The sequence below is a fragment of the Boleophthalmus pectinirostris genome, unplaced genomic scaffold (genome assembly GCF_026225935.1).
Source record: "Boleophthalmus pectinirostris isolate CB_2022bp ecotype Guang Dong unplaced genomic scaffold, ASM2622593v1 HiC_scaffold_22, whole genome shotgun sequence".
Taxonomy (NCBI): Eukaryota; Metazoa; Chordata; class Actinopteri; order Gobiiformes; family Gobiidae; genus Boleophthalmus; species Boleophthalmus pectinirostris.
In genome coordinates this window covers 12,861,048-12,873,868 of record NW_026571190.1, presented here as the reverse complement: position 1 = coordinate 12,873,868, position 12,821 = coordinate 12,861,048, and the positions used below count along the sequence as shown (strand labels likewise).

At 36.3% G+C, this 12,821-nt stretch overlaps 1 protein-coding gene across 1 annotated transcript; it reads left to right on the top strand.

Moving 5' to 3' along the window:
* The first annotated feature begins 221 nt into the window (after window positions 1–221).
* LOC110155945 (malate dehydrogenase, cytoplasmic-like) lies at window positions 222–12,596 on the top strand. Its single transcript, XM_020920120.2, has 9 exons — window positions 222–370; window positions 2,172–2,270; window positions 4,368–4,464; window positions 6,128–6,303; window positions 8,271–8,393; window positions 8,847–9,023; window positions 9,786–9,899; window positions 11,021–11,110; window positions 12,250–12,596. The coding sequence occupies exons 1-9, from the start codon at window positions 368–370 to the stop codon at window positions 12,370–12,372; spliced, it is 1,002 nt and encodes a 333-aa protein (XP_020775779.1). The 5' UTR covers window positions 222–367; the 3' UTR covers window positions 12,373–12,596.
* The last annotated feature ends 225 nt before the right edge of the window (window positions 12,597–12,821 follow it).

Genomic DNA, 12,821 nt, shown 5'->3' with positions numbered 1-12,821 from the left:
TTAAGGTACTTTGTGAACGAAATGATTTTAGAGATTGGCTCTTTTGGAAAGTGCAGTCTCACCAATGACCACTAGACGTCATCAAAGACTACACTTTTTTCATAAATCCATCCTTGTTTGGCACATAGGGGGCGTTGTTAGAGCAGGGAACAGTGCATTGTGGGAGGTTGAGTCTATTAACACGTGACCTCGACTTAAAGCGGAAACAAAAGACTACATTTCCCAGAGATGGGGGCGTGTGTCGGTCTGGCGCCTGACTGGAGCGCTTGGAACAGTACAAGGGTAGCGCAGAGGTGACCCTGCCTTCCCGTCTTGTCCACCCTGAGATCAGGCTGCACACCACTCGTCCTCACCTCACCGCACTGCAATGGTAAGAAGACGATGCTCTAGTTTCCAACTGCATCTCCAAAATATAATAATGTAAACTCTTTTCTAAACAAGATGAAGCGGTTCCCGTCTGCGTCATTATGATTTTGCTAAAATATGACTGGACTTGAGTTGAAAGTACAATACAGTTATGATGCACTTGCTTCATCTTTCTGTTTGCTTTTGGATGTAGACATCTTGTTTTGGCACAACTTAAAATATATTGTTCCTGTGCGCACAGTTAGGTATGCTAGAAACTACAATGGCGACTTTACGCGTTGCATTTTGATGGTATTTATGAATGTAGAATTCTTTTGCCTCCATCTTAATAGGGGTGGCGTGGCACTTGCGTCATCACCCAATGTTTTAATTCAGTCATTTGACAACCAATCAGAGCAGCCAGTTCAAAATGTTCAATGCATCCGTGTTACTGTGTTAGAACACAATGAACACTGCGTAATCAGGTGCGTGGATTTGGGGGTTGCAATGGCGCAGGATATTGTCGTCTCGTGAGGCAGAAATACTCCCTCGTGCATGTGACCATATATAGTTAGATTTTGATATTTGGAAATTGTCAATGTAGCCAAATTACAATTGTCTTTTATTGTAGTTTTCATGGATGTAGCCTGCAAACTCTGCAGTTTCAAATCCTATTTTACTTTGGCTTTGAAATGCTGTGATTAGTTTCAAGTCCTCAAGTTTGTTCTATTTCTCCAGTTGTATTTGTGATGTAGACTAGGTTAACATGGGCCTACAGTTTCAGGCTTTTGAATATTTTGTTGGAATATAGCAATTTCTAATGGTATACAGTGGTTCCAGCCAGATCCACTCCCATCTGCAATCTAACAAGAACCTTTTACCTTACCTGACCTTACACAGTAACCTTAAATAGTCCTTGAACTTAACATTATAAATGACAAAAATGTATCTAATGTTTTACTAATCATACTCAAACTGCTTACTCTCCTAACTTTGAGTCTTGGTGCATATTGTGTCTTGCTAATAATCAGTATTTTTAATCTTCTCTTTGGCCTTAAAACATGAAAAATCGGTGTCATGCACTGTAAATTAAACCACCCATGTTCTATTTGTGCTGTCCACTCCCCAACCTTCACTCCCACAAGGTCACTGTACAGCATTAGAATGTTTATCTGAACTGTAATAGACTCAGGCCTTGCTTTTATATGAAATTTGAGAACTAGTTGTGAGTAGATGCAATTGGATATTGTAAAGTAATCTTATTAACAAACTGACTAAAAGTAGTTTATGCAAAAAAGTTTGTGCAAATTCTTTTACATATATTCAAGTTCTAATATTAATATTGACTTAATGATTAAACGGAGAGTTAATAATAGCAGTTTATTAAAAATTATTTATTTTTGTTCTAATGCAAACTTGACTAAGTATAAGTTCATGGAATATGTATCCGATATAGCATTTTTTGTCATTTGTTGTTATTTGTCATCTTACCTTTTAGACTTAGACATACCTTATTGATCCACAAGGTCAATTATTTGGACACAGTATCTCTCACATCACAATATATTATAATAACAAAGAGCAAAAGTATAAGCTGTTGGTCAGAAAATGACTGTTTTACTATGAATGCTATCAATAAGAATTATCATTAAAGTAAAACATATAGAAAATAACATACAAGTATTTTATATGCTTAATGTGTCTTGTCTCCACAAGCCTGTTATTAATGAAGTATTGCTCAAATTGGTTACCTGAGGAGGCCCAAGTGCATGTTTGTACCCTCTTCTGCCAGTATTTTTCATGTTTTGCTTTGTTTTGTATTGAAGGCTGAACCCATCCGTGTCGTGGTTACTGGCGCTGCTGGTCAAATCGCCTACTCCCTCCTCTTCAGCATCGCCAAGGGAGATGTGTTCGGAGCAGACCAGGTAAGACCTCAGTAACAATACATATAAACAAACATAGATTGCATTGATATGGTGCTTTTCAAAATGAGTCTGTCAAGGCTTTAATGGTTTACAGGAAGAGGTATTATGCAAAATCAACATGTTTTCCAGCACAGCACAAGTTTTCTACCATGTTATAGTGTTGTTCCCTCATTAAAAACGTGCCTGAAGTGTTTTTTCCCATCCATCCAAACAATGTAAACATTTTAATACAATGCTTTCAGCAAATATAGCATTTTCAATACAATTAAAGGTAACTTCACAATGTAAATGTATGTGTAATACTCCCTCTTTAAGGATATTTTTAATGAGGAAATCATAAAATGTCTAATTATGTTATATTCAAATTGCATTCTTGATTTGATTGCGAGTTTCCCAATATTGGAAATAAATCTTATTGCAGTTTTTAGCACTTAAGCGAAGAATGAAATAAAAATTACTAAACAAGAATTCAACCTCTACAAACATGTTCTGAATTACATGGTAGAGTTATTACTTTTATAATTACAGCCTTTCCAAATGGATCTCTTATTACCATTAATTGTATAGCCCCAACTTCCATATTTCAATGAAAGTACAGCTGGACCCCAAATTACATAACATCAACTGAGCCTCTTCACTGCAACGGATGCTGGGCAGTCCTACTACTGTTACATAATGGGATCATGCATGTTGTATGTAGAGAGCTCTGGTTCAGTATTGGAAATCCCATGTTTCAGTAGTGTGTTTTTATAACAACATTTTCACTACTGCCCTGTATGGTGGTGGTGTGACCTATGTTTGTCATTATAAGGACATTGTAACAGTGCACTCATGTCATTGGATATAACCAGAGTCAACTGTATTCTGTCAGTTATAAATAAAACATTGGCAACATAGCTTCCATTGTACAAATGTATTGTACCTAATGGATGTACAGTAGAAGTACCAGAAGGGATGTATTCTTGTCTGGGAATCTATTGGTAATGGCCACATGAATAAAAAAAAAAAAAAGAAAAGGTGTGCATCATTTTTTTTATCACAGCTTTTGCATTTCCACTGTAATTTTGGCAGTAGGTATTTAGCTTGCACAGTTTTGGAAAGTAATGATTTTTTTTCCATGTGACTGTGGCTAGATTTATTTTGAAAAAAATAAAACTCTGTTCAGTGTGTACACTGGAAACTCAATAAGCATTAACATTTGAAGGAAGACCGAAATGTGAACTGATGTATTGCAGAACATTGTAGACTAAACTACAGCTACAACAACATGTGAAATAACCATATATTTTGTTTGTATTCTATTGCAGCCTTTGTGATTTGATAATTGTGCCAACTCAAATTGCTATTTCAATTCAGTTGCCATTAATTGTGCAGCCCTAATTTTGCTCTCCACACATATGCATGGTGAAGGAGGTCTTTCATGGTCTTGTGCTCTAAACTGGTCTGGACTTGGCTCCTTGCCTGATTTTTGGACTCTGGTTAACAGTTTCCTCAGTTGTCCCAGGGTTAAATAGATATGTGCATGCTCTACATAACTGGTGCATTCTTGGTCTCGGTTAATCAGAGGAAAGCTGCCAGTGACACATGGCTGTAGTGTTAAATGTCAAAGGTTGTGAAAATCCACCACCACATATGTCTGCAGTCTGCTCTTGCTCATAAATTATCAGCTATTACTTGCTCACGAGATCCAGATGCTTGGAGTATCATTTTTTTGGTCTAGTCTGACTGTAATTGTAATTGATAAATATTCCAAGTAATCAACAAAATTGTATAAGGCTGTAACATTATATAAACTTTTACTGTGAACAGTTAATGAATGACTACAAAACAAATGCATTTGTATTTTATATACTATACAATATATTATAAATTGAACAATATTTACTTTCATATACTTTTAGCTATTTTCATCAGTAACAGATGTGGAGTTGGGAGTTTTGTTTCATTAATTTATTTAAGATAGGTCTTTTTGTGCTATCATTTTCAAAGCTGGTGAATTTACAAAACCAGTATGGTTCTGTATATGTTTACATTACTAACACACTATGTCATATAACATTCCTACTATAGTAACTCATTGTTGTTTTGCTTCTGTAGCCCATTGTCCTGATCCTCCTGGACATCCCTCCCATGCTGCCAGTGCTGGACGGTGTGGTGATGGAGCTGCAGGACTGTGCTCTGCCTCTGCTCAGGGGTGAGGCCTTACACTTAATTCAAGCAACACTTCTTATTTGCTTTATTTTATTTTTGTGATACAAGACTGTCTTTGGATTTCCCAATTTCCTACTGTAAAACAAATTGCCCCTGGCATTGAAGGATGGGTCAAATGCAGAGTAATGCTTCCCCTTGGGCACAATAAAGTGTATCTTAACCCTAAACCTCCGGCTTTGCACGCTACAAACCTTTACACGAAGTATCACCTTGTAAAATATTTGACTTTCAGAGTATCTAAACCAGATACAGAATTGCAGATGCAGAACTGAACCAGTGCTAAAACAAATATTTTCAATGGATTCTCATTATAAAGTATTAAGTATAAGTACCATTATAAAAGTTTTTCACAAGTTTAAACTAAACTTGAAACCAAGCCAAACAGAATTGGGCTAAAGATGGACCTGAATTTTGGTGATGGGGCTGTGCATTTGACAGTATAGAAGTCATTGTTAGTACTTTTTTAACCACTGTGATTTCAGTTATAGGCCAAATAATCATGATTATCATTTTTGTCAACATCAAGATTCCCTTTGATACATGCTGATACAAGAAACTATTTTACAAATGCAAGTGACTAAATCTGTGTTGCCAGGCAGATGTTTGACCCCCATGTGTTTTTTTATGCATGTACCGAAGGAGGAGGGAGGTGTGTGGAGAGCGAGCTCTGTGATTGGTGGATTATTCAGGCCAAGCGGCAGCCAATCACAGCAGTGGTGGAACAACAATGAGAGGAACAGACTAAAGTTCAGTCAGATAGGAGGATGAGGCAAAGGCATCTTATCGACGAAAGAGTTCAGGAGTGTGAGTGTTATCTGAAAGGGTTAAAATGCGTGACGTAAATAAACTGTCAATAATTGGCAGAAAGATGAAAGAACAGGCTTTAACGTAATCTATTACTGCAACATGTATGTATATGTAGCGTTTTGACTGAAGCTGACAGAGGCTCCAAGATTAATCACAGCTAATCAAAGTAATCTTATTTCATGTACACCGTGTTCCAAATTTGTATTTCTCCAAGACAACAATTTTGCAATATTATCTTTTTTGTCTCTCCCTCCTCTGGTTGCAATTAAATAATGTCCCATGTAGACAACAAAATATCCCGTCTCCATGGGATTTCATAAATCTGTTAACATTGTACTTTTGACCTTTACAATCATGCCTTGAAATGCGTGTAGTTTTATATTCAGGTATTAGTTTAACTGGTAAATGTACCACTCTGCCCCAGTACAGGCTATTGTGTCCTTTGGCAAGATACTCCTCCTGCCTTACTTGCCATATATGAGTTTTTGTGTGATCAGTTGTCTTTAGAGGGTGTTGCCTCAGAATGGAAGCCGTGGCTCTGTTAGTTTGCCTGGTTTGAGCTGTGGCTACAATGATAGTTTACTTTTTGATGTGCTACGAAGGAAGGAATGTGTAAAGCATAGAAACGACTCAGAAAAGCTACGAAATATTATTATAAAATGACTGCAGAGTTATTGAAAAAGTTAAAAATTAAACACAAAAAGTGTAACTACAATTATTTTGAAAAGACTTGAGTAAAGCTGAAGCATAATTAATTCAAACCATTTTGTGTCAGGAAACCTTGAACTTTAATAAATTTTTCACTCTTCCAAAATGTTTTCCCTCATTTCCCTGCACAGAGGTGATCCCCACGGACAAAGTGGAGGTGGCCTTCAAAGACATCGATGCAGCCATCTTGGTAGGGTCCATGCCCAGGAAGGAGGGCATGGAGAGGAAGGACCTGCTCAAAGCCAACGTCGCCATCTTTAAGACTCAGGGAGCTGCTCTGGACAAGTACGCCAAGAAGACCGTCAAGGTATGCTTGAATTATTGCTGCTCGAAACTTATTTAATCACTTTAAAATTTAGAAAACATACTACGGCTGCACCTACAATTATTTTATTAGTACTAGTAGTAGTTTTAGTAGTCTGCAATTCATTTTTCATGAACTTGTCAAGTGTGCACTTCTCTTTTGTGCATTGACATTTTTTAAATGCATAGTCAACCAAATAAGGTTTGAAATATTGTGATTCTAGGCTTCTGAATAGAGAATCGTGTTATTATAATTTTTTATTGATAAAAACCTGAAACTTGTATTTAATAATGCTACTGTCTTTGGTATAGAGCCTATATTGTCCACATAATGATTGATTATCAAAATACAACTATTATACTACTACTGATAAGATGATTAATCGTTGCCCTAGAACATACATTGACATGACACAAAAACGCAGAATATGGAAGGAGGCAAAGAAGATGGATCAAATGAAAATGATTAGACTAAATGCGTCATATTGATCAGCTTTGTAGTGAAAACAAACAGACATCAATTGATGAGGGATTGAGGGAGGAACAGAGTTGCAAGTTCAAATCATGTCTGTTCTTGTGTCTCTGGTCAAGACTATTGTTAACTAAATCATGGTGCTTTAAAGCTACATAACCTGACTTTCCAACTGCAAGGGTGGAGTATGCATTTAAATCCAAGTGACTAGTTTCCACTAAGTCAATAGATGGAGCAACACAGTTTTGGGATTGTTCTATGTCCATACTGCGGAAAATTCCAATCAAAACCATTTGGAGGCAAGTGGATGCCAAACGATGATAAAATGAAGGCATTCAAATGGCATGATAATGAATGTTTAGCTGTCTGATGCAGAAAAATAATGCATGGGTAATTTAAACAATGACAACTTTTGTAGACTAGAGTTTTATCTGCTTAGAACTGAGTGGATTTCCTTTGACTCTAAAAAGCTGTTCAAAGTTCCTGCAAGAATTTGTGCAACGCTTTAAGTCTACAACACAAGGCCGACTACAAACATACGGCAACGGTCATACATACAAAGGTCAACCAGGGCGACAGTCAAAAGATCACATGACATGTCTGAGGAGGAAGGGACACAGACACAGCCATAGTGAAATAGGTCACCAGAAAACCTATAAACAAAAAATAATACAATTTATTACACTATATAAGAATTTATGAGGCAATCATTTTCTTGCAATATGTATACCTGTCACAATTATGCAGTCTGATATGTCATAGAAATGTAAATAAATGTAATATAGAAGCCCATTTTATAGTAACCAGATGATACAAATACGACTTTCAGTCAGGTACTTAAATGACACATGGGTCATTGCATATTGGGGAATAAAACCTGTACCTTGCCTCATGAGGACCTACTTTGCTTATGTGAACAAAAATAAGTCCCCCGTGACGTAAAATCCTTTGTTGTGACATCAACAACATGGTTTAAAGTTCATAATATGGGTTAAAGTAGGTTAAGGTTATGTAAGATGTGACTATAGTTAAGTCAAGGAATGAATGTTAATCAATGTAATGTCCCTAAAAGCACGAGTATTCATAAATAGGGGCTCCAATGTTGGGGTGTTTTTGTTTGTTTTTTAAACCAATCGTGATAAATAACAACTAGAAATACTTATACAGTAGTTGTATTTTGATAATCATAATTGTCATTTGGACTATACAGCCTCTAAAACACGTTCAGCAAGACCTAATTAGAACAAGGACACTTACACATACACTTTATTTGTAAATGTTCTGTATTATACACTTTCAGTTACCATATGTCATCCTTTATTTGGTTGACTGATGTGTTTTAAAAAGTTTCGTACTAAAATAGAAATGATAATTTGACTAGTCTACTATTAAAAAAAAATATTGACTTCTAAATCTTTAGTTGCTTCCCTATTCATGACAGACCTTTATGAAAAGTACTTTAACTGTTCTTATAAATGTATAAATGTTTATTTTTACAGGTCCTTGTTGTGGGGAACCCTGCTAACACCAACTGTCTGATTGCCTCCAAATCGGCCCCCTCCATCCCCAAAGAGAACTTCTCTTGCCTGACCCGCCTGGACCACAACAGGGCATGCTCACAGGTAGGACTGCCACACTCTGCACTGTGATAAAGCAAGAAATGGGACACATTAAGAGGCAAATTCTGGGTTAAAGGGCTGTAAGCCGCAACCACACGCTATTTTAAAAAAATGGTATTATACTTTCAAAACCAGACTTGTTTACTATGAATTCGCAACAGTTTTCTGCTCTTTGGAGTCTCAAATATCTGCATTTTTATATACATTTTGATTGTGTATAGATTATAAAATGCCAAATTTGACACAACATGTATTTATTTAGAATGCTTAGGTTCCTGTGGTCCAAAGGAAACTACAAAATGTTTAAAGGAAAAACCTGCATTATTTACTATGACATATTCACTGTTATGTCTATAATGTTATATATCTCCACATTTTTAGGGAGTCCTCAAATGTGTCTAAACAAACACCTTTTTAAATCTTTGTCTGAGGTGTGGTTCTGTTCCTGTCCTGCAGGTGGCGATGCGCTGCGGTGTGTCCTCGGAGCGAGTGAAGAACGTGGTCATTTGGGGAAACCACTCATCCACTCAGTACCCTGACGTGCACCACGCCTCAGTCGACCTCCAGGGGACAGTGGTCCCAGCCTACCAAGCAGTGAAGGACGACGCCTGGCTCCAAGGAAGCTTTATCTCTGTAGGATAAGTTTAAAATTAAAAATAAGTTAGTTGAATTATAAATTAAATTATACAAACAAATAGGGCTGGGGGGGTGTCATGACCAATCTTGATTTTCGATTCAATCTTCTTCCATCTTATTAAAACATAGACAGACATGCATCAAGTATAAAGAATAGGGTGCCAGGATCCCTACAGTTTTAATTCTATGTTGACAGAACCAATAAATGGAAGAAAGAGAAATTCACATTTAAAGTTTGTAATGCATTTGTACAATATATTTAACCTAAATGCATACATACGTTATAGTTGGCAGCAGACACACGTTTTGTTGTGACAACCCAACAGCAATTTTGAAAACTTGCTGCTTGCTAATCAGCTATTTGATAACTACATCACAAGATCTATAATTTTAAGTTGTTGTTTGTTTTTTTACTGCATTATGGACATTATTTACCAAATAGTTGTAAATAACAACTGTAGTTCTGATTTATTCTTATCAGTAAAAGCTATATTTGAATAGAGACATTTCCACCTCTTACCTGGGGACACAAATCATGTTTATGGAATTTAAAATCAAAATATTACACACAGTTACTTTTAAATACTGGTCTGTGATTGTAAATTGTACATAATGCAATTAAAATAGTAGACTTGAATTTCAACTGGGGAAACATTGAAGCACCCTGTGTTGTTTTTATTGTGTGTGTTTTTTTATGTTTTGTGTATTATCAAGTTTAAATCATTACATCATTACATTGTGAATATTGTTTCCCTTCAGACGGTGCAGCAGCGCGGTGCAGCTGTGATCAAGGCACGCAAACTGTCCAGCGCCATGTCCGCTGCTAAAGCCATCTGCGACCACATGAGGGACCTCTGGTTTGGCACCAAGGATGTAAGAGTCAGATTTTCCATTTGAATAATCTTTTTTTTTTTTAAAGGTGCAGTCTGTAACTTTTCTGATGGAAACTATGCAACATGCTTTTTAGACCTTTCACAATAATCACTATATCAACTTAACGTTCAATATATGTTGGATGGAATAATCATTTTTTGGGGTCAGTTTTTAGCGTGGGGACTTTTTGGTACTTCTTCTGTACTATGATGGAGATTTGGACTGCAGAATTGAATTGTCAACGATGAATCATTATAGACACAAACTAATTACTTATGAGTTGCATTCTGTTATTGGTTTATTGCAATTCATATTATTTAACAATATTCTACATTTAGAATAGTTTTTGGGGGATAATTCTGCTTTATAGTCTAGTTTCATTATTTATAGTTTATCATCTATATTAACTTCAACCATATATTGCATTTCAAAATCTGTTATCCTGACAGGCCTACTTGTTTCCATGAAGATGTTACAGCTTTGCCAAGAATTATTAACACTATGGCTGATACAGGTCAGATCTGTGGGGAGGTGATGAGGCTTACCTGTAACTGAGTAAATGGAAACAGATACGTTTAATGCAATTGTTTAGAACATTCCAGCCCAAAAGAAAAGTTACATGACGCTCCTTTTATACTTTTGTATTTTTTTCATTCATATTTAGCTTTGTGAAATGACACTATGACTAGGCAATTTTTGAACAGGGAAATTATTGTTAGGGTTGCACTATTACTGTCACCCCACAGTAATGTACATTTTATACTCAACATTGCTCCATAAAGCCATGCAGTGTTTTTTTTTTTTTTTTATTTACTGTCAAGCATGGTTTAGTTATGTTCTGGATAAAGACAGTTTCATAAAAAAAACTATATATAAATGCATTCCTTTACTTTTGACCCAGAATGCAAAGTAGTAGATTATATTAATATATTTAAGTTGTTTCCTTGCTGCAGGTTTCAGAAAGCATATCCAAACAATACACTGCCCTAATTTAATGTTTATTCAAAATAAAGTAATACAAATGTAATAACGTCTACATCCACAAGGAGGCAGCACTCTTTTTGCTATGATTTCCACAGACCTGGCCCTCTTTGTTTAAATGCTCTTTTGTCTTTGCTCAGGGCGAGTTCACCTCTATGGGAGTCTACGCCGGAGGAAACACCTATGGCATCCCTGAGGACCTCATCTACTCCTTCCCTGTTCACATCAAGGTCAGTGTCTCGGTTTACAAGTGATGGCCATCTCAGGATTTAAAAGTGATCAGCACCATTCCCACAGCAATTAACAAGTATCTTTTGATGGTAAAAATTGCATGAAATATCAGATAGAACAAAGCTGAGACCCATGTGAAGTGAGCAACTTTTTTCTTTTCTTTTTTTTTCCTCAAGGTTTAGTCAATATGTGCTGAAGTATATTTAAATTATTCCAAATTAAATTATTATTCTGTGATATTAAATAAGACATTTATTTCTTTAAAGAAACTATCAAATCTTTGTTTCATTTATTTATCAAAAACTTATTTATCCAAGACTTTATTATTACAGGCCTGGATTTTGATCTAAGCACTAACACTCATGGGGGGTACTTGTATAATCATACTTGGCACATAGAAAAGTGAAACCTATGCCAAGCCATAAATGCAAATTGTTATTGGCAACTTTTGAACTTGTTGGAATTCAAGAGCGCCAAGTTCATTTTAAACTGTTTGCAATGGTAATTCCTCTAATTCCAATCACATTCCTAGCATCCTCTTTCCTCACAGCAATGAATTTAAGTGTTTTTCACAATTTTCAGAGGCCAGAGGGAAATTTTGTGTCACGCTACTTCTAGCAACAACTAGCACGCTCACAACACACCAGAATTACATACTGATCCAGGCAGCACAAGTGGTCTCATTCTGGCCCTGAAGAGCTGTTTTTATAATCCATCTGGACAGGGGCAAAACAGATGTTACAGTTTTACATGACCAATAGGGATAAGACCATAAACAATAATATTGTGTATCGTGATAAAAGGGTAAACCATAATCATTTGTGGGACATTTTATATAATCGTGATAATCACCAACACAAATAACACATTGTAACACTAGAAAGAGCTACTTTGTCCATGGTGTTATTTTCACTTTTAACAAAGTACAATACTATAAAGTTGTTTAAATATTGAATATAATCATAATATGAAAATAATAATTATCCATAACATTGTAATTATTATTGTGATATTATTGTTCATCGCAGTTATTTTGGCCATGATAATCGTGATGCCAAATTTCAGTATCGTCCCAGGCCTAATGACAAACCCGGTACACACGAGTTTTAAAGAACGATACAAATGTTACTGTGTTCAGAACAAGAAGTGGACGATCGTAGAGGGTCTCTCCATTAACGACTTCTCTCGGGCCAAGATGGATGCCACGGCACAGGAGCTGGTGGAGGAGCGCGACACTGCTGTGGACTTCCTGTCACAGTGACTAAACCAAGACCCCCCAAATCTGGGCTCCTCACGTCTGTGACAACCCCCATGTTGAGTTTAGTGAGAGACTGCTGTGGTGTGTGTTCTGGCCTCTTTCCTGTAGGTTTATATATGAAACCTGTGTAAATGACCACAACTGGCCTCCTCCGAGTGTAGCACCGAAATGTAGAGTCACGCATACTGTAAAGAAACTTGTTGTCACCAATAAAACACTCAAACAAATACACATGTGCTTTTAATTACATATGTTAATACGGACATGTCAGCTGCAAATTTTACCTTTTTCAGAATCACTAAATAACTACACCATAAAGAGTGAACAAAGACTTAACCCATTTGTTCATTATGAGATATTATGAATGTTTCAGGCTTAGTAACTATACTGTCAGTCAAACGTTTGGACCCTATATGAAGTAAGTTATATTGAATTATGTAGCCATGAAAAAA